The sequence below is a fragment of the Topomyia yanbarensis genome, chromosome 2 (genome assembly GCF_030247195.1).
Source record: "Topomyia yanbarensis strain Yona2022 chromosome 2, ASM3024719v1, whole genome shotgun sequence".
Lineage (NCBI taxonomy): Eukaryota > Metazoa > Arthropoda > Insecta > Diptera > Culicidae > Topomyia > Topomyia yanbarensis.
In genome coordinates this window covers 130,605,966-130,626,979 of record NC_080671.1, presented here as the reverse complement: position 1 = coordinate 130,626,979, position 21,014 = coordinate 130,605,966, and the positions used below count along the sequence as shown (strand labels likewise).

The following is a 21,014-nucleotide window of genomic DNA, read 5'->3' as shown; positions in this document are numbered from 1 at the left end:
TGACTATATTTTAACAAACGGATTCGACTGATTGAGATGAAATACAGAAAAGACCGAATATTGGCTCAAATACCCTACACTGTCGTGTCTGGCATAAACTATCATTCCGGTTGATCGGCTATCAAAGCAACACACAAGCGCAAGGTCATTTCCGAATTGCCATCATCAACGACAGCGGCAAGCCTCTCTGGGTAGAATAGCAACAACAAAAATATTTGCAGACTGACACCACACCACGCGGGTTTTGCACCCATTAATATTACATACTGTACTCCTGCAGCATGAATGAGTTTCTTTGAAGTAGTTCAGCGATTGTTCATTAAGCATATGACAATTTGAGCGAATCGGCGAGAGTTTTACGCTCACTATTCGCTCAGTGGTCGCAAAAAGTATTGCAATTCTCACACGAGATACAAAATTCTCAGTTGAAAAGCGTTCGCGCTCTCTTTCCACATCGCTCAGAAATGGAGCCCTTCCCTTCGGGGTTTTTAGTAGCAGGTACGTATACAATACCTAACCAACCGTTTTCGATGGCGGGTTGCGATTCGCTTAGTAGACTAGAACTTAAATTATCTCTCCTAGAGTAGCGTAGTAGCGATCGCAATCGCGTTCATATATAAAAGCACCCTCGATGCAGTGATCAATTTAGTTTGAGTTCGTTTACTTCGAACAAAACTAACCAACTAGCCTACGAACGGCTATAGGTGCTTCTTATTCTCTAGAATCTTCAGTTCCAAGAGTAGAGGAGGCAATCTACTATTAGCTCCCAGTATTTGTGTGATTAGTTGCAATAGTGTTCACAAGTGCGCCAAACTCGACAGTGTTAGAATATACCGAAGTTTGTACATCGAAATGCCTACCAACGGAATGTTAGAAGTCACTTTACAGGTCATCGAAGACTCCAACCTATCCAGTGGATCGGACAGCGCTGGTGTGTCTGAAGATGAAGATGTTCAGTTGTTTTCAACAGTTGGTAACACCGTAACCTCTAAACCGCTGAAAAGATCCTCCATAAAAAGCAAGGATGACGAACTCAGTAAATCGTTCAAGACCAATGCGAAACGTTACGCAAGCCTGCCAAATCGTGACCAGCATCAAAAGTTCTTGACGGATTTTCTATCGGAAGTGTTGAACAATGCTGTCTTCAATGCTACCGATCGAGCAAACAAAGTGCTCAACTGGGTGGACCCCGAAGAGCTGAAGCGAACACTGGATTTAGAGCTGAAAGATGATCCCGATTCTGACGAAAAACTTCTGGAGTTAGCCAGAGCTACCATCCAACATTCCGTTAAAACTGGTCATCCTTACTTCATGAATCAACTGTTCTCGTCAGTTGACCCGTACGGTTTTGCCGGCCAAGTATTGACGGATGCATTGAACCCCAGCGTGTACACCTTCGAAGTATCTCCGGTGTTTGTTTTGATGGAAGAGATCGTGCTGAAAGAAATGCGAAATATTGTCGGATTCCCCAATGGATTTGGAGATGGTATATTTTGCCCCGGAGGATCAATGGCGAATGGTTATGCCATTAGCTGTGCACGCTATAAATTCATGCCAGATATCAAGGTGAGTTTTTCCGCCAGTCGACTAAAATCCGCAGAATATCTGCATAGAATGTGAATCTTTTTGGAACGCACCGAACAGGGCAAGTTAAATAGTGCACCGAATATTCTCGTCCTAGTGTTCACAGCAAAACAGAATCGTGGATGTATCAATACTAGTATACACCGTGCATGATTTCTTAAGTTTGAAACCGTGATTTTTTGTGAAACGGCGAGCGCTATTGTGATGGTAATAATTAAGGTTAATTCGGTTAAAATACCTAATATTTTTTAAATTTATGTTTGCAATACAGAAAGTGTTTGCATATTAATCCAATTTTCATATTGTGATGCCACAATTGTACAATATTTTCTTAAATTTTCGTCACAAATACTGAAAATTGAGCGAATGACAATGAATCTCCGGACGCGCTTAGCACAAAACGTGTATTGTGGTGTACATCATAACTTCACGAGCAACAACGTTTGTTGAATAGCATTTTCTACAGCATAATTCGTTGAAAAGAAGCGTACATCAACCATTATTCAACTGAAACCAAAAAAGCGCACCAGCAAAAGTTTAGGGTTATGAAGCAAACCGCGGTCATTACATGTTGCAAGTGTTGCGGGGTCAAAATATACTGGACCAATAGTTTCGAAAATTTCTCGTGTTTATCAACTTAATTCTACAAGTAATAACGGAGACTTTTTATTTTATGTTTTCGTTTTATAAATTTTTCGTATCTCTTTTAAACCAAAAATCCGATTTTCGTTAAAAAAAATTGGCTGGCATGCTACTATAAAAATAATATTAATGATAATTTTGTAAAAAAGACCTCGCTCTCAGCAGGGAATGTGGTGAAGAAAAACTGTGCGAAATTTTAGAAGGATTGGTACAGTAGATTTTGAGTTGTGATGCACACTGCATTTTTTTAGATTCCTCTGGAGATTCACTGTCACTCGTTGAATTTTCAATAGTTTGCGTTGGAAATTTGGGAAAATGTTGTTGAAATATTATTGCATTGCATTATTGTATGGAAATAGGCTGAATACCATACACCGAACATAAATAGCATAATAACGTCTGAAGTTGAAACATCACCTAAACTTTCTTAAGCCCAACCAAGTTTCGGTTCATTTATATCTTATCAACTTAAATCAGAACTTTTTTCACGCAGGACTAGAGGTTTGTTTAGAAACACAAATTGTGATTTCGTTTTTTGGAACAAACGTCAACCTGGCACCAGCTTAGTTCTGTCACTAAATTAGTGTCGGATTCAGATGAGAGGAACTCGAAATGCACCTCCATAACTAGGCTACATCACCTCTAGTAACAAATGTTAAAACTTATCTATTCAATTTAAGTCAATACATAAATCATGAGTACATACAACATATAGCAGTTAGAGTGGCGCATCAAAACGCATTTTGAAAATATTAGCATGAGCATGATGACGGTACAATTCGTAGTTGCTACTCCGTGATTGACCAGAACAAGCGAAATTGCACAGAGAATCAACGGGGCCTGGAAGTTGCTATCCATCCTCAATGTGCACATTCCGAGAGTTCTATACTTTGAAATACCAATAACGGCGCCGGCCACGTCCTTACAGTCATCGGGCAAGGAAAGGAATGTTAGTGTAACAAACGTTGTTATGTAGACCGTGTATACCTCTGCATCTCCACGTTTGCCACGAGAAGGAGTTTTTGTTAGTAGGATGGGGTAAAGAGTTACACAAATCTGAATTCACTTTGATAAGTGATACGATCTATGCAACTCTCAGAAGTGTTATCATGTGATTATTGCTCTAGACATCCGGAAATGCTCGGCTTGTGAAAAAAAGGAACTTCTGCTCCTGACTGCCGACATTCGGGAGCTTAGCTTTGTATGTCAAATGTACAACCAATGAGGCTAATTTTCACACTAATGACTGGAACATGATAGGAGGCAATAAGAACGAAAAGACAGTTGTCAAACCTAATACATGATTCAACAGTCATCATTTCACTCAGACAAGACCATGCCCCCACGCATAAATTAAATCGGAAAAATTAGTTGCATAACCTCGGTGGTTCATTTTCAAAGATAGCACTATTGATGAATCACCTTAAAAATAGGTGATAGGAGACGCGGACGAATATAGCTGACCACCAACCGGATTTTGAAAATAAAAGCAAAAACAAAAAAATTAGGCTGTTTCTTTTATTCAAATTAGAACCGGAACCAAAGGCACAAGTCAATTGAAAATATGATAATTTCATTGGTTTATTCAATTTACAAAGCTTCATTTCGAAAAATATATAAAAAAGTTGCATTTGTTGTTTGTTGCATTGAGTGTTATTTATTCAAACTTTGTTTATTCTAACTTAGTTTACAATAATGATCGAAAAGTGCCAAAAATGGCCATTTTTGTGCTATTTTTTGAGTTCTTATAACAAAATTTGTAAAATGAAAACTTCACAAAAACATGAATTTCACTACAATACCCATCGATATGGAACATAAATGTTCATATCGGAGGTCAAACTTCCTCATAGATACATATTGAATACACCCAAAAAATAGTTGCATTCAATTTATTTTTTCAACCCTATTACCATCAATAGTGGTAGATTTGTAAACATTGAAAGTACTCAATTAAATATTTAATCCAAAACAATGAAAATAAGGCAGTTGTCAGTATGAAATGCTTAGGTTCAATTTGGCGAACAAATTACATAACCAAAGCATGCATGAGGGTGGCAGTTTCTCTTTTGCGATTTTATCCACCGCCGATCAATAAATGAATCAACGTAACGAATAAAAAAAAATTGAGCAATATTTTAGTGAAATTGGACCATTTTAACACCTGCCCCAAAGCGATTAAAGTTTTGAATAGGGAATGCATGTATTTTTTTCGTACGTTTTTCATGCAGATTCATAACTTTTTTCAAAGTAATAGAAATATTTTGAAACTTGATAGTGTTCGAGCACACTATGAAAGAATACAAAAATATTTATTTAAAAGAAAAAAAATTAATAAAAACATCTTTTTTCTTATTAAAAAAACCGAAATTTGAGAATTTTTGTAAAACAATATTAAAAAATAGTATACAATCCGCCGGGAATCCGCAGACATTCTATTAACTATTTTTTGGGTGCATTGAGGAAGTGTGACCTCCAATATGGCCAAGGCTTTTATATGTCACGCTACAAGTTTGCGCATATTTCATTAGATAAGACTGCGAAAACGATAAAATTACATTCTCTCACAATTGCACATTATTAAGGTCCCTAAACCCTATATTTTTTCTACAGAGAGTTTTTTCGAGAGTTGTCCTACTGGAGCTGTAGAGCTAGGGTCTCGGCAGCGCTCCCTGTCAGCATCACTCACTACAATTGCAGACGAGCGGGAAATATCATCCACGAAAACACTGCTTAAGACCAATTGCAGCGGGCCGTTATTCTGAATGTGATATTCATAGTACGGTTCAGTTATATACGGGCGTAGGAACGTCACGATCACGTGTGATAGGCTGGAGCGTTTGTACATTAACGTGTTCGATCGCGCGCGGACAGTGAATCTGATACTTAATTCTTAGTGTATGGTTCAGATGCTAGAAGAGAGTGAGTTTTTCTCCCATTTCACTAGAGTTCCCTGTCATGTAGTGTTATCTAGTGAACATGAGGGTAATTTTTTAATGATATCACTGAAGATATGAGTCTGAGTTGTTAGGATTAGGGGTAGAGATTTCCGGAGGTGACCGATTCATGATCGCGCGAGCGGTGGGTTAATGCTTGAGACCGCGTTTGTGAATTTATAAGTACTAAAACGTTCACTTAATTGCCGGGGTGTTTTAATGTTGCCGAGATCGTGGACGTAAGTATGTGTGTATGATTGCAATTGCATGTTCGTGTTTGTGACCGGGTTTGTGTTATCGCAAAGATAACGTTTGTACGTCTAGAATGAGAGAGATTGTGTGCGTTTATAAGAGAATGCAATTTATTGTGTTAGTGTTAGTATAAATCTAATTTAAGATATAGTAACAAAAGGAAAGATAATATGCTGAATACAGAAAAAAAGATACATCGAAGTGTGTAAATTGACCAATATACACCGATTGGTATACATGAGTAGTAGAAAAGAAAACTAATAGAAATACAACAAAAAAGGCTAATGAAGTAGAAGCTGGATAAGAACACATGTAACATGCAATCAAACTATTTGCACTCGTCTAAATGCCAGCAAATGATACTTTTTTCATGCTATGCTGATCGGGAATGGATGATTCACGTGCGTCGGTAACTTAATCGTACCTTAATTTATGCAATCCGATCTTCCCGAATGAATAGAATCGAAGGTACAAATTGAACACCGGTAAAAAGTGATCAACGAATCCTAAGAAGGATTACCCACTATTCTATCATATACTTCAGTTCTGCATCCATTCCCTGACCCAGCTGTCACAAATACTCAAACGAACACATGTTCAGATAGACATACGTCTAGCACATAATAATTCTACCCTAGTACTAAAAACTAAAAACTAGGTTTCTATTCTAACAATTTTTAATTAGCCTGGGCACGATGACGAAGTCGACCGATAAATCGACACACAGTGACCCCCACTGCGATCCGTATCCACAAACAGTGTCATTAAACTATAGAGCTATGATTACAAACACAGCCCACAGAAAAAATCAGTTCACGGTGATCCGCCAGTCGGCCATGTCAGTGTGCACTGGCTAATGATTGACCGTTAGTGTGGGCTGGTGCAGAGTATGAAAAAATACAAAACATAAAAAAAAGCCCATAAGCCCTCTCGGTCTCCTCAATGCACCGCTATCGTAACAGTCTCCTCGATGCACCACTATCGTATCGGCGTAATGCAATAGCCATCTTAACGCAGTGGTCTGTCAGAGGTTCTTTAAAACTTATGCACAAATGTGCTTGATGATGTTTGCAATACCGTCAAACCGGGGAGGGGTATATTTTTTAAATTTGCAATTATACTTAAAGCGATTCTTTTTTATGTTTGGTGGTTGTGAATAACTTAAGAAAAGAGCGCATTTTCACCACTTAAATTTTTTTCAAAAAGAAAATTAAAATATTTTGGAAGATTTTTCTTAAGAAATTTGAAATAAAATTTGAATAAGAAAATTTTATTTATGTCTGGCAAATACTATGAAATTAAAAAGTATGATTAAAGTTGTTAAACATACTTTTTTATTGATAACTTCTTCATATTACAATTACAGTATCCTCAGTATTTCGTTCTATTTTGGCATATATATATATATATATATATATATATATATATATATATATATATATATATATATATATATATATATATATATATATATATATATATATATATATATATATATATATATATATATATATATATATATATATATATATATATATATATATATATATATATATATATATATATATATATATATATATATATATATATATATATATATATATGCATATCAGTTAGTAATGAGAACTTCAGAATTTTTGCAACATAATGGGTGTTTTTAATGTGATAAATCACAAATACACCCTTTTGATATATTTTATCGAAACAAAACTTTGTTAATTCAATAAAACAAATTTCTTGTTTTTTTTATTATATTTTCAAAATCCGGTTGGGGCATTATCGTGCGGAAAACTTTATTTCTAATAACAATTTCGTTTTGCGACTTAAAAACTAAAAACAAAATGTGACTTTGTACTACGTACCACACATTATACAAAGCATCATAGAAAACCATGTCACACTACTTGCATTTATATTTTAATGTGTTGGTTTCCGCTTTTCGATAAAAGTGTTTACCAAATAAAACATCGCTGAGTAACCCCACAAGGGAAACCGTATGCTCTCAGTCGAGGCGCATTGACAGACAAAGAAAGTCCAGCAACCGATTAGGGCTCATTGATCAGTATCAGCCTCCCTACCGCACCATCGTATCGTTATGACCAATCGCTTGTAATATTACAACCCTATTCAGTAGAGCCTTGTTTCAGACTATGATTAATGTACTATCATCTAATTGTTAAATTCCGATATGCTGAGAATAGAGCTACTAAGTTTCCGATGAATGAATTTGCACAGCTTCAGACTTATATCTAACCGAAGCAAATGATTAATGAATGTCTCACGTTTCAAATCAATCTACGGTTACACAAGTGTCTGGCTGCGCACTTATTCTATGCACTGGCTGGCAGTCGAAGTATGAAGTAAATGACGTGGGGGGAACCTTTCAGATCTTTACCAATCTATAGCTTAGATTAGAAAAATATTCCTAAACTTTCGATTCGCTCAGATAATCACTGGAATGATTCACATGCCGCACGCCTTATTACATGTGCTGAGGCGTGTTGCTATAACTCTGACATTGTGCGCTTCCTTGTTGCATTGCAATTGCAATCGTCGCCGCAGCGCACATATGAGTAGCGGTGCAAAAACGTGATCAAAACTGTTCTTCACTTGCGAAACTTGCCGAAAGACGAAAGAAACGTATAAATTAATCATCAAAATTTTAAAGTCGTAAAAATTGTGCATTTATTTCATTTTTTGCACGATTTGAGAAGTCTCAATTTTGAAACGTACTACATATGGGTCATGTCACGTCAAATTTACAACTAAAATTTTAATTCCTTCCAATAATATTTGTTGCATTCTCCAGTTAAAAATATCTGACACGCATTTTTTGTTTTTCCTGAATATGAAATTTTTTCAAGTTATGAGTTTTTGAACTTTTAAAGTTTATAAAATGGAATATATTTCAATCACCGAACATTAAAACAGGTAATTTTACACTAAATGCGCAGTGATAGGCTATATTTGAAATATCTCGCAAAGTATTTCAAAATCTGATATTTTTACACAATATTCTCAATATAATTATAAATGTTTTATTTTTTTAAATGAGCAAAAGACTTTTTTGGCCAATTTGCTTCTAACATGTGAAGAATACATGTCCCAAATAAAACAAACACAACTATTACAAAAAATAAGGTAAGCTCATGCGAAAACGCATGAAAGAATCTAAAATTTGGGAAGACCCATATATTTTAAAAAGCGGGCGATATTTAATATCTTATGTGTCTTGACATGCTGTTATAATTGGTAACATACACGATTTTTATCTAAAATGAAGTTCCTGAATGAAATCCTCCTATGTGCAACGTGCGAACCGGTAGTTCTTGTTTGTCATGTTTGGCAGTTCAATGTCAATGCGCTTCAGTCCACTAGTCTGTTTCGCGGAGCGGAATACAACAATCTATATTCTGGCGGAAACCGGTTTCTTTTCCTATGATCGGTAGTAAGTAAAAAACGGAACAAAGATCGATCAAGCATAACGGATTTTGAAAGTTACTGTTTTGGAAACAGGTGAGGTGTAGAATCCACTTCGCTCGCTCACCAATGCTGTTTGAATACCATGACCTTTGCTTGGGATCAGTGCAACGTATGATATTCTTATATAGGGTAAAGAGCCTGTTTTCCCACTATAATTATGATCACAGGCCTACCGGGCATGACACTCGAGATCACCAAAAAATCCAAATTTGCCGGCCTTTTCAAACGTTAATTTATCATGACCATTACTTTTCGTACTCACCTTAAGAGGCGCGCAACCTTATGACATGATAGACAAAAATGCCCAAACACAGGGTAGACCAGAGACGATGCTTATATATAGACTGAAGCCAAAAGTTCCAATCAAACCCAAAACAACTGTTCCGAACGAGCAATGTAAAAAATTATGGCGGATTTAGGAAGTATTGAGATTAAAATTTTTATGATGCAAAGTATGAGTATGAGTAAATTTAAACACATTAAAAATTACAAAGCCATTGATCTAATTGACTATTTTGCGAAATATTTCAAAACAGAAATTCATCAAGCATTCGTTAAAACTATAAGTCACTCGCTGTTTACACACAATTCCTGGTTTCCAAAAATACCAGACAAAATACTTTACTAAACCATGTTGCCAAATTTACCGTTTTTTCTCTCCGCGTGTGTTTATATTTAAAACATCGTCTTTGGGGTAGACGAGCCCTTATTGATCTGATTAGACAGGATGTCAAACTATTTCGATTGTAACATGTTGTTTTTTGTTTGAGGGGGGGGGGGGGGGGGGGGGTAAGGGTTTCAGCATAACAAACACTTTTTTGCGATTTTTTTTAGAACTTTGCGTGAAGCGAATTGGCTCAAAACTTTTGGACATTATAGTGTATCATTTCAAAATATGCTGTAATTTTTCTATGCAAAGATATGGATAAACGACTCGGTGACGAAGGTTTTTGTAGAACGTGGCTAGAAAAACATGATTTGCGGTGTTACCTGCCATTCAAAAACTACTTAACCGATTTCTTTCAAACTTTGCATACATATTCTATGTTAAAAATATCAAACCCCTACGTTGAGGTTTTGAGATAAGTTTTCAATTAGGGGTTTTTTTACACATTTTAAATAAAAATTTCCATTTTTTACGAAAAATTCCGCCTCTTTATGAGTAAACACCCCCTTAAATAAAAAAATATCTCAAAAACTCAACGTAGGGGTTAAGTATTTTTAACATAGAATGAGTATGCAAAGTTTGAAAGAAATCGGTTAAGTAGTTTTTGAATGGCAGGTAACACCGCAAATCATGTTTTTTCCAGAGACGTTCTACAAAAACCTTCGTCACTTAGTCGTTTGTTGATATTTTTGCATAGAAAGAATATAGCACGTTATTGAAATGATACACTATAATGTACAAAAATTTTGATCCAATTTGCTTCACGCAAAGTTCTAAAAAAAATCGCAAAAAGTTTTTTTTTACGCTGAAGCCCTTAACCTACATTATACTGTTTGTACAATTATAATAAAATTACAATGGTTTTATTGGACGAAGAGTTATTTCAAAAATATTGATTCTCTATTTTGCACTATGAAATTCACGCTTCTCAGCAAAAAAGCTTGTCCTGGAAATGCAATAACAATTGATGAAGGTAAATTAGATGGCAAATTTTCAGATGACACAGGATGTGTTACACTGGGTATTATCGATAAGACTATCGCAACGAAACTCATTCTCTAGCTTTGCATTTGATGTGGTCAGAGAATTGGCGAGCTCCCACCGACTCGCTCATGCGATGTTGGTTAGGGTTGCCACCCCTCCGAGTTTGACCCGGAGACTCCGGTTTTCGGGAGCGATCTCCGGGTTTTATAACAATTTCTCCGGGTTTGGTGGGAAGAAGCATAGGTTCAATTTTTTTGGAATTAATTGATTCTTTACAAAATATTTAAAAAAAGTCTAAGTTAACTAATAGGGTGGGGCATTGTTATATGGAAAAACGTAATCATAACCTAATCAACCGAGCACAGCACTTTTTTGGTTCCATTTAGGGTCACAAACAACTGTGCAGAATTTGGGGTCGATTGGATTTGCCCCGGCGTAGCGCATTGCGTTTGAAATTTGTATGGAAATTAGTATGGGAAAACCTACTTTTTTGCATTTTCGATTTTACAGACTACAATTCTTCCTGCAGTATACCAACAATTGGTCCAGGATATGCTGAACAACTTTGCCGAAGGATGCATGGTGCTAGAATGTTCCTACAACAAGTTATAGCTGTTCAAAGTTCGATAGATCGAATTAATTGCCAAAAATCTTTTTTTTGCCAACACTGCGGGTGTACCAATGATATTTCATATAGCATACCAAAATAACATCATATACTATAGATTTACCACATTGGTATGTTTGGATGATTTATTCAAAAGGCTTAGCTCAATTTCATGGGCGTAGGTTAGAGGAATTCCACGAAGATCCGTCCGAAAATCTTTAATATCGTGACCGACCATCTTAGATTCCAATGAAACTTTACACGTTTCACCGTCATGCAAGACTAAAGGTTTTCCACAGGTAATAAGATTATTTTGACTCAAGAGCAACTTTTCAAAAGGGCGTAAACGTTTCTACGTGTATGAATTTAAAATTTTTTTTGTTCGATTACTGTATTTTATACAGCAAAACTATCTGAGAACGAGTTACAGGGAATGAATACTTCTGTCTGAAGAAAATATACGCTGAAAAAAATGTTGTGTCATTTTTCAAAAAAACAAAAATTTATGATAAAAATTTAAATTGCGAAAAAAACCCATTTTTTTAAATTTTTTATATTTTGTTATCAAAAACCTAAAGAGAAAAGAAACATTTTGAATGTGATTGTATGATGGAGAAAAAATCGGTAAAAAAGTTTTCCCAACAATAACTTCGTACATGTTTTTAAATTTCATACTAATAGACATACAAAATTGTAATTCTATTACAGAATATAATTCTAAGCACCATCCTTCAAAAACAATTAATTCGTATAATTATGCTCTTTTTAAAAGTTATTCGCGTTACCCCATCAAAAATGTCAAAAATTTAATGTTTATCGTTTTAAAGACGTAAAAGCAACTTTTTTAGTGTATTTGAATCCTGGAGAAGCTTTCAATAAAAAAGTTTTCCTAACAACAACTTTTGACATTTTTTTTATAATTCTTACTATTTGCAGTCAAAAATACAATTTTCTTTTTGAATATGATTCTAAACGCCATTTAAAATCGAAATGCTCTTAACAAAATTTTTCTAAAATGTGGTAGTTCTCGAGATATTTTAACTTTTGTTGTAACAACACAATTATTTTGTTTTATTACGACCTTTCATAAGTTAGTGGCGTTTCTCCATCAACAATAATGGGTTTTTCGAAAGGCCCGTTAACTTTCCTGCAACTTTCTCTTTGACATCAAGGCGATATTGTGAAACATTTTAAAGTTACATGAAAACAACCAACATATGATTCAGCTATATAGTTGAATCAACAGACCCTATGGTTGAAATATATTTTAGTTGATATGTCAGAGGAATGCATTTTTATATATAAAAGTCTCCCCCCCTCTCCCTTTACTACGCCCTATTGCTAAACTATCTATGCCCATGAAATTGAGCTAAGGCTTTTGAATAATTCATCCAAACATACCAATGTGGTAAATCTAAAATATATGATGTTATTTTTGTATGCTATATGAAATAGCATTGGTACACCCGCAGTGTTGGCAAAAAAAAAAGATTTTTGGCAATCAATTCGATCTATCGAACTTTGAACAGCTATAATTTGTTGTAGAAACATTCTAGCACCTTGCATCGTTCGGCAAAGTTGTTCAGCATATCCTGGACTACACTTCTATCTAATTGTTGGTATACTGCAGAAAGAATTGCAGTCTGTAAAATCGAAAATGCAAAAAGTAGGTTTTCCCATACTAATTTCCATACAAATTTCAAACGCAATGCGCTACGCCGGGTCAAATCCAATCGACCCCAAATTTTGCACATTTGTTTGTGACCCCAAATGGAACCAAGAAAGTGCTGTGCTGAAAAAACGATCATTTTGCCCCACCCTATTAACTATTACTTTGGTTCAGATTTATTTTGCCCGACTAACCCTTCGTTTCAAGGTGGCGAAGATGAGTTCACCAAATATTGCTAATTTTATCACAAAACAATGCAAATGAAAAACAAATAAAATTTACTACAAATTAACCTTCCGGTAGTCGCGCTAGTGCACTGAGTGTACGCTGCTCTGAAAATTTAGCGAAACCGTGTTAGGGTACCAGCGGTTGCTCGTTCGGTAGGCCATATGCGCGACTTTCGGAGGGTTAAGGAAAGTAATATTTCGCTATGTATGTGCTACAATTAAATGTTGCATTCCACTAAGTCGCTCAAAATGGTGTTAAAAAGTTATTTTGCTGCAATTTTAGCAAATTATTTCACTCTTAATGGTGCTTATCACAAGCTACACTAAGGTCTGGCAGATTTGTTCTAATCCAACTGACTAGGTCAACATCAAACGAGCTCTTCCGGTGTTGTTGCTACTCCGGTAGCGATCCTTAACTGGGCCAAGAAGGCAAGTTTTGCCCGTTTTTTGCCAAGAGAAAATTTGTTGGTGATGAATAACCGACACCACATAGTGTGATGCCGCAGCTCTGCCTACTTTGCTCTCATCTTCCTGTTAGTTGTGGGGGAGAGCAATGCTCGTTCGACTTATCCTCCACAGTGAGAGAAGCTGGGGCCATTGTATTCTTGGCACTTAGTCAGGGAAGTGAAAGACTACACCACATTAAACCGATAAAACCATTCTCAAACGTGAAAAAATTACAGCTTTACTTTAACGTAATAATAAAAAGCGATTAAAGTGCATTAAAATGCCGAACAATCGCTTTGATTCCAATTTCTGTCACATTCCACTCAAAATCCACCCCCCCCCCCCTCCAGATCAGTGAAAATCTCCGGGTCAAAGCCTCTCCAGAAGTGGCAACCCTAATGTTGGTCCAAGCGTGCCGTGGCGACCAGCGACTGTTTCGCTCGCGCGTTGTTTTTCTATTTTTACCATTTTTTTGTTAACCATACGACCTATTGAGTCAATTTGTCAACAGTTGTTTCGGCATTTAATTAGCAAGGGACTGGAAGGTGAAGTATATTTTTCAATATTAAGAGCCATAGTACTTAAGGGAGAGCAAGGAGTTGAAGGGAGAAAGTGTAGAAAAGCATGGAAGGATCATATATGCAAGCTTAGAGTTCACCGGTGACTTAACTTTTTGTCTACTACCGTAGAAGTTAAGATATTTTGGCATTAGAAATGCGAATCACCTGAGTCTACGGCATGTCCGAACAAGCGTAAAGTAACTTGTTACTTCGTGCTGTCGGAACCGACAAAAAGTTAAGTCACGGTAAACTTCCACACTAAGCATTTGCGACGTTTAAACTCATTGAATAAACCAGTTTTGTTTTTTTTTGTTCCCTCACCAATTGCCTGCCTGACTGATTTTATTTAATCGACTATTGTGACTGTCTCAGCGTCTGTGATATATGGTCATGCCGGGTAACACAAAAAATCAAATATTTTAAAAACCTTATGTTTTGCTCAAAAAATTTTTTCTTGGAATTGAAAGCTGATAAAATATGGGCACTTCAGAAATTTGTAAAACACTACTTTTTTGCATCTCCGCACGTTCAGTTCGCTATTTCACTTAAACTGAAAAGTCAATTCTATAAAAAGTTTGTCCAGAATGTGGTTCGCACCGTTGCCGAAAACAATTACTCGCTACTAGATTTTTGTAAAAATGTTATTACGATTTTAAGGTACTAGGATTAAATTAATCGCAGAAATTTATTGAATCTGTCAAAACTGCAAATGTACCAACAACGTTTCAATCTTAAATATCTCCTAAAATGTTCATCGTAAAGACTTGGTGTCTTGGACAACATTTTTCAGAGGACAAAAAACTGATTCAATTCACCTAACAGTGAGATTGAATCATTCTGAATCTCAGGTAGACACAGTATACACTAATCTCACAGCTGTATTCGATCATGAAGACAACTCTCTTCTGTCGCAAAGATCGAGCTGCTAGGCGCTTCGCAAATTTTATAGAGTAGCTCAAATCATATTTCATAGAACATTCTCTATTGGTGGAATTAGGAAATAACAAATGATAAAGTATCATTAACTTTTTGGATGTACCGCAAGCACAGACTAACAGACATAACACTCGAAAATAATGCTTCGACCGCTTTAAGGATAAAATGATCGTAAAATGTGTAAAAAATATATTTGTAGTTGGGACTGTGACCACATTTGCAATTATGACGCCACTGACATATGAACAAGCATATGGGTGATAGACCACTAGTGAAAAATCGTTCCCAAACCTGAGGGGTAACCCACCAGCAAATGAGTGTTTGGGACCATTAGTAAAAGGTGGAGCTAGTGTTCTGGGAAAATTGTTGGATCGACGTTTTTGAGGGAATTCCCTCATAGTGTTATGTCTGTTAGTCTGTGGTTATACGTCCCAATAAGTCCAGCCGGAAACTGAGCCGATATCCTGGCTGGCTCTAATTAGTATCCGACTCCACTCGTTCACTAATTAGAATCGGTTGTGTCACTGGCAGGCGGTCTGAAATTTCGATTTGAAATGAACATTGTACAATACGTAATACGCAGCACATCATTTAATAAAAACCGATGAAAAGTTGGGATTAAAATGATTTGAAACTAATTTAAAATTGAAAATAATGTAAAATTTCTTAATCGGTTGAAAATTTTCGGGGAGGGGTCCGGGCTCCCAAGACCCTCTCCCTGGTCACTGGAGCCGGATACTAACTAGAGCCAGGCAGATTTCCGGCTCATTTTTCAATTAGACTTATTGGGGTACAGAAAAGAAAACTTTAACGAGGTTCCACTGGTATAGGACATCTTGATACGCTAAGTGCGCAATTATTTAATATGTTTATAAAACTATTTGACATGTAATTACATAAAAATTCTGTCGTGAAATACCGCATCTGGACGACTAGACGATCAGCTTCTCTATGAGTGATCATTGTTGATCACGAGATAGTAAGCAAACATACAAATCAACGCAGTCAAGTTCAGTAAGAATCGGTTTATGCTTATATAGACCTGTCGAACCATCAAATCGAATCCGCTTATAAAGTGCAATCGTCAGATCAAGAAGATACTGGTCTGTGATTGCAATCATGCAACGTCACACCAATTATAAACTGTTTAATATTTCATTGATCCGAATCGTGTTCGGGTCTTACTATTTGATCGCTCACTCATGATAATGTTAATTGTTTTCAAGTGCTTATTAGCTTTTTTATTCTTTGTTCTCGTTTACCACCTTTTCTGTTTATCTTATTACAGACAAAAGGATTGCATTCACTTCCGCGCTTGGCAATCTTCACGTCAGAGGACGCTCACTATTCGGTGAAAAAACTGGCCTCTTTCATGGGCATTGGATCAGACAATGTGTATCCCATCCGTACTGATTCCATCGGCAAAATCAGGGTGGACCATTTGGGTAACAGTTCTTCATAACAAACGCAACCAATGAATCACTTTCTAATCTGCAAATCTTTTAACTCCCACAACAGAGGCTGAAATTATGCGCGCAAAATCGGAAGGAGCTCTACCGTTTATGGTATCAGCAACCGCCGGAACTACGGTGATCGGAGCGTTCGATCCCCTGGAAGAGATCGCTGACCTGTGCCAGAAGCACCACCTGTGGCTACATGTGGATGCTGCCTGGGGTGGTGGTGCACTCATGTCCAAGAAATACAGAGCACTGTTGAAAGGAATTGAACGGTGAGTGGGACTATTATTCAGCTCTTTGTTCAAAGGCACGTTAATAACATCTGTTATAATTGGGTGCAATTCTAGGAGAAACCGTCACATTGAATGATTTTTTTTCTTTTGTCAGCTCTAGTGAAAGATAGTAAAAAGGTATCACTTTATAGTACATTTATTATCTTCAATTACAATTACAATTTTACTGAGGGAATTAAGTTTATACCTACCTACCTATTTTACAATAGTTTTGTAAAATTCGAGATTAAAGAAACAAGCAGCGTTTTTAACCAATTGTACATATCATGATTCTAGCTGAACGATTGTTGATGTTTAATGAAATATTTTTTCAATTCAAAAAATAATTTTATTAAAAATCAAAGAAAAAACATGAGTTTCTTTAAATAAAATTGAAAGAGTTTAAATCTTTCACAAATCAACTTAAGAATGTTGAAAAGGAAAGGAAGTTAGCGGTAAGCACAACCTCCTCAACAAATTTTACGATTAATCTGATTATTTCAGCTATTCTTTCTAGCTGCAATAGCTAGTTAGCGGGGGTATGCCTTGTCTAGTCTAGTCTAATCTACACATGCACAACCTACAATTTTTCTTGCCCAAATTAATGTTATATGGTATGGTGACACAATCATTAAGGGGGCTACACCACTGCACAGTAGTTTTTTCGCCGAAAACATGTGACAAATTATTCAACCAAAAACGGTAAAGTGTACAGCAATGATGTCTTCTGAGATATTTTATGATGATGTAAAACCTTTATTTTGATGATATAGTTATAGTGATTAATCCCCCTTGAAGTGAGATGTTTGTTACATTTTTTATAGCATGAAAAACGAGATGAATTCTCAAGAAATGCGAAGGAACTTGTTTTTGCGAATATCTTTACTGAAGACCAAAAATGTCTATTTATAGTACCTTCGAAGTTTTAGACCGTTGTTTGTGAATGATTCCTTAAAAACCTTTTTTTAACATAACTTTTTTTCAGCATGTTCCAAAAATTCAATCTACAGCATGCTTCATTTTTTTTTGATAAAATTAGCGAACGTTTCAAAAGCAATAACTTTTAAACGGGCAAAATGGATAGCCAGCACCAGTTTTAATTAGAATTGTTACATCAACTAAATGAATTTCACTTACCTATCTCTCGTTGTCTCGTGTAGAGTTATAGATGATTTGTAAAAAAACTATTGTGTTTCAAAAAATGTCCAAAATCTTCGAAAATACTCAAGATAGAAAAATATGCGTTAATGAAAATTGTGTATTTTGACGATTGGAATAACTGCATATATGGAACTCGTGGGAATGATAATTGAAAAGATATCTTGGAGCTCACTCAAATTTAACGAGCTATTACTTCTAAAGCATTTAAAGAAGATATTTAATGTGTTCAGCAAAGATATTCACGAAAGCAATCTCAACAGCTTTGCCAAAGAAGTTAGATCATTTCTTCTACAAAAAAAATAATTGAAAAATCTCACTTTTAGTAGGAGTAATCACTGAAATCATAGCAGCAAATGACAGAGCTTGTTATTGACGTAAACTCAGCCGTTTCAACGTAAATCAATGTTGTAATATAGAAAATTTCCCATTTCGATAATTCAAACCTTTTTAAGGAACCTACCTGATTTGTCAGGATGATATTTTAAAAGTTATATTATTGACTTGGCTTTTAAAGGGTCAACCACGAACAATAATGTTCAAAATATTAAAGATAAAGGATATGTGTCCTCAGCAAAGTTGTTGGCAAAAGTTTACTCTACAACCTTGCCAGAGACAGAAAGTAAATATACAAAAGTTGATAAATTTATCTTACTTTTAGGGAGATTAATCATTAAAACCACAACACCATACGAAAGGGCTTGTAATATCCAAAAATCCTCCGAAGGGGTCATTGATCTAAATTTAGGCGTACCTTACATATGTTTTTCTACCATTTAATTCCACTATATTTCATAGTGGAATTAAATGGTAGAAAAACATATGTAAAGTACGTTTATTCCGCTAAGACCTCCATTCGCGTACAGATTGTGATTTAGACGTAATTAACAATTTCGCTAAATTTACTACAAAATCTTTCTACCGGATTATTCTGTCAATATGCTGTACGGTGCCTAGGAATCAAAAGAAGCGAACGATTCCTTATACCACGAGGAGGAACAAACAAATTAATCCTTAAGAGAATATCGGGATAGTCAATATTGCGACGACAACGAAAATTAACATTCTTTACAAGGAATTGCGGCGAGACTCCAGCGTTGGGTAATCGAGCAATAAGCATTTATTATTTTAAGGCAGAAAGGCATAGCTTCTCTGAATACAGCATACTCCACGGTGCTCCGGACTAGTGCGCAGAAATTCACAAAATCGACTGAAAACCGTTTCCGAAAACCTTATGTTGCAAAAGCCTACGTCGTTACTGCAGTGATGTGGTCGGCGAAACGAAGTTTTTTGTCGAATAGCACTCTCAAGTCATGGAAAGGAACCAACCCCTCGATGACACAGACTTAAGGAGTATATTCGCTACGCTCTTAGAGTTGCCGAGCGTCCGAAAGTGCGAAACGTATCATCTTAAATTTATCGACGTCGATCTGTATGTCGTTCAACAAGCACCATTCCTTTATATTGGCTATACCAGCGTCGAGCACAGCAGAGTCTAGTCCTGAGGCAATTGAACGAAAGATTTTCAGATCATCAACATAGAGTAGGTTTCCAGACTTGATGCGGGTACAGAGACGAAAAAGGGATAGATCAGTGACCCTAGGTGACTTCCTTGAGGCACAACCGCTGGCGTTTCGAATGCGCTTGAGCATGTGGTGACAATTGTAACGAAACTAAATCGTTGTGAGAAATAAGAATGTAGCCATCTGGTTACCCATCCTTGAAAAACCTAGCCGCTCCATTTTCAAAATAGCAGCCTTGTCAAATGCTTTCGCGAAATCAAATTATATTTCGTCCACTTGTTGACGCTTCTCGATAGCTGGAACTAGAAAACCTGAGTACTTCATCAAATTCGAAGTGACGGAATGTTTGTTTACAACTCCGTGTTTACGTTCGTCAATTATATTGGAAGAAGTAGCGAACAATGCATTGTAGACAAACTTTTCCAGAACTTCCAGTAGCGAGATTCCCCTATAGTTTTCAACATTGTGAGTGTTTCCAGACATAAGGATGGGAACTATATCAGCTTTTTTCCATACACTTGGGAAAACATTTTCCGAGTTTGAACGCTCAAATATAATACTTACTAGTGCAGAAAGTGCTCGGGCACAATGTTTTATAAACGCAGGAGGTACATAATGTGGACCAGACCCTTTCAGCGGATTAATGCTGGACAGAGCGCTCAATACATCGGCATCATTTGTGTTAGGAAAAGGAAGGTTGATATTATAAGTTGGCAATGTTTCAGGGTACTATTGCGATGAATGGACAGGATAGCTGGTCGAGATTGCATCGAGTAAAGTTAAAGTTTAGGTTAGAATGCATAGCAAATCTTAAAATGAAGTATGGTGAGCGTCTACCTTCAGTATATATCTAGGAGACTCAATCAGTTCAAGCACAAGACTAAATATGGGGTCCGTCCATTAACGTTGCTAAGAGAGCAGATTTGTCTCCCAGCGACCAACGTTTCTGTGATGGCTGTCTCTTGCTCTGATGCTGCAAATTCAGGAGGATAGCACTTATAATCGTTATCAAAAATCAACGGGAGATGAGGAAGAATTTTATTACCTATAACAAGAATATTATCGCGTCTCTTAGTTTTGACCAGAATGCTTTGATGCAGAAGAATGAACGTTGTACAAGTCAGGGATCACTTTTTGGCCTCAGATAAATGCAGCAAACATATAACAATCAATCTGAGAGTGAAACACGTACGACTACTTGCTCCAATCCAGGCATTTTCAGTACATCACCTTCGCGATGAATATATCAGGTAAAAGAGTTGCGATCGCATCGGTAGATTGTGTAGTTCGTCATTAGCTCGGCCATTAATATATCATCCTGTAGCTCGGCTGCAGTGAGTAATATAATGTCGTAGTCGCAGGAAGTGCGGGCCAGTAAGAAGGCCTGCGTTTTGTTCTCATTCCACGAACATTCTGGTAGTAGACGGGCATGAAATCATATGCTGTACGCGACGGAACGCTATGAACCAAGAGGTTTTCAGGGCGCGGATTATCATTTGAAGCAAAATGCTCGCTTGAGAAAAGAGTTCGAAAGACCTCTTCATGATCTCCGAACGCAGGGCCGGGACAACTCGGGAGCTTTCGTAATTTTGGGTGAGATGCCTCACTCT

At 36.5% G+C, this 21,014-nt stretch overlaps 1 protein-coding gene across 1 annotated transcript in view; it reads left to right on the top strand.

The window, feature by feature from the left end:
- Window positions 1-526: 526 nt before the first annotated feature.
- Window positions 527-21,014, top strand: part of LOC131681326 (cysteine sulfinic acid decarboxylase) — a 33,224-nt gene continuing 12,736 nt past the window's right edge. The window contains exons 1-3 of the mRNA XM_058962080.1: window positions 527-1,566; window positions 16,283-16,439; window positions 16,513-16,723. Coding sequence (XP_058818063.1) covers window positions 853-1,566; window positions 16,283-16,439; window positions 16,513-16,723 — 1,082 coding nt within the window. The 5' untranslated portion in view covers window positions 527-852. The remainder of the gene's footprint in view (window positions 1,567-16,282; window positions 16,440-16,512; window positions 16,724-21,014) is intronic.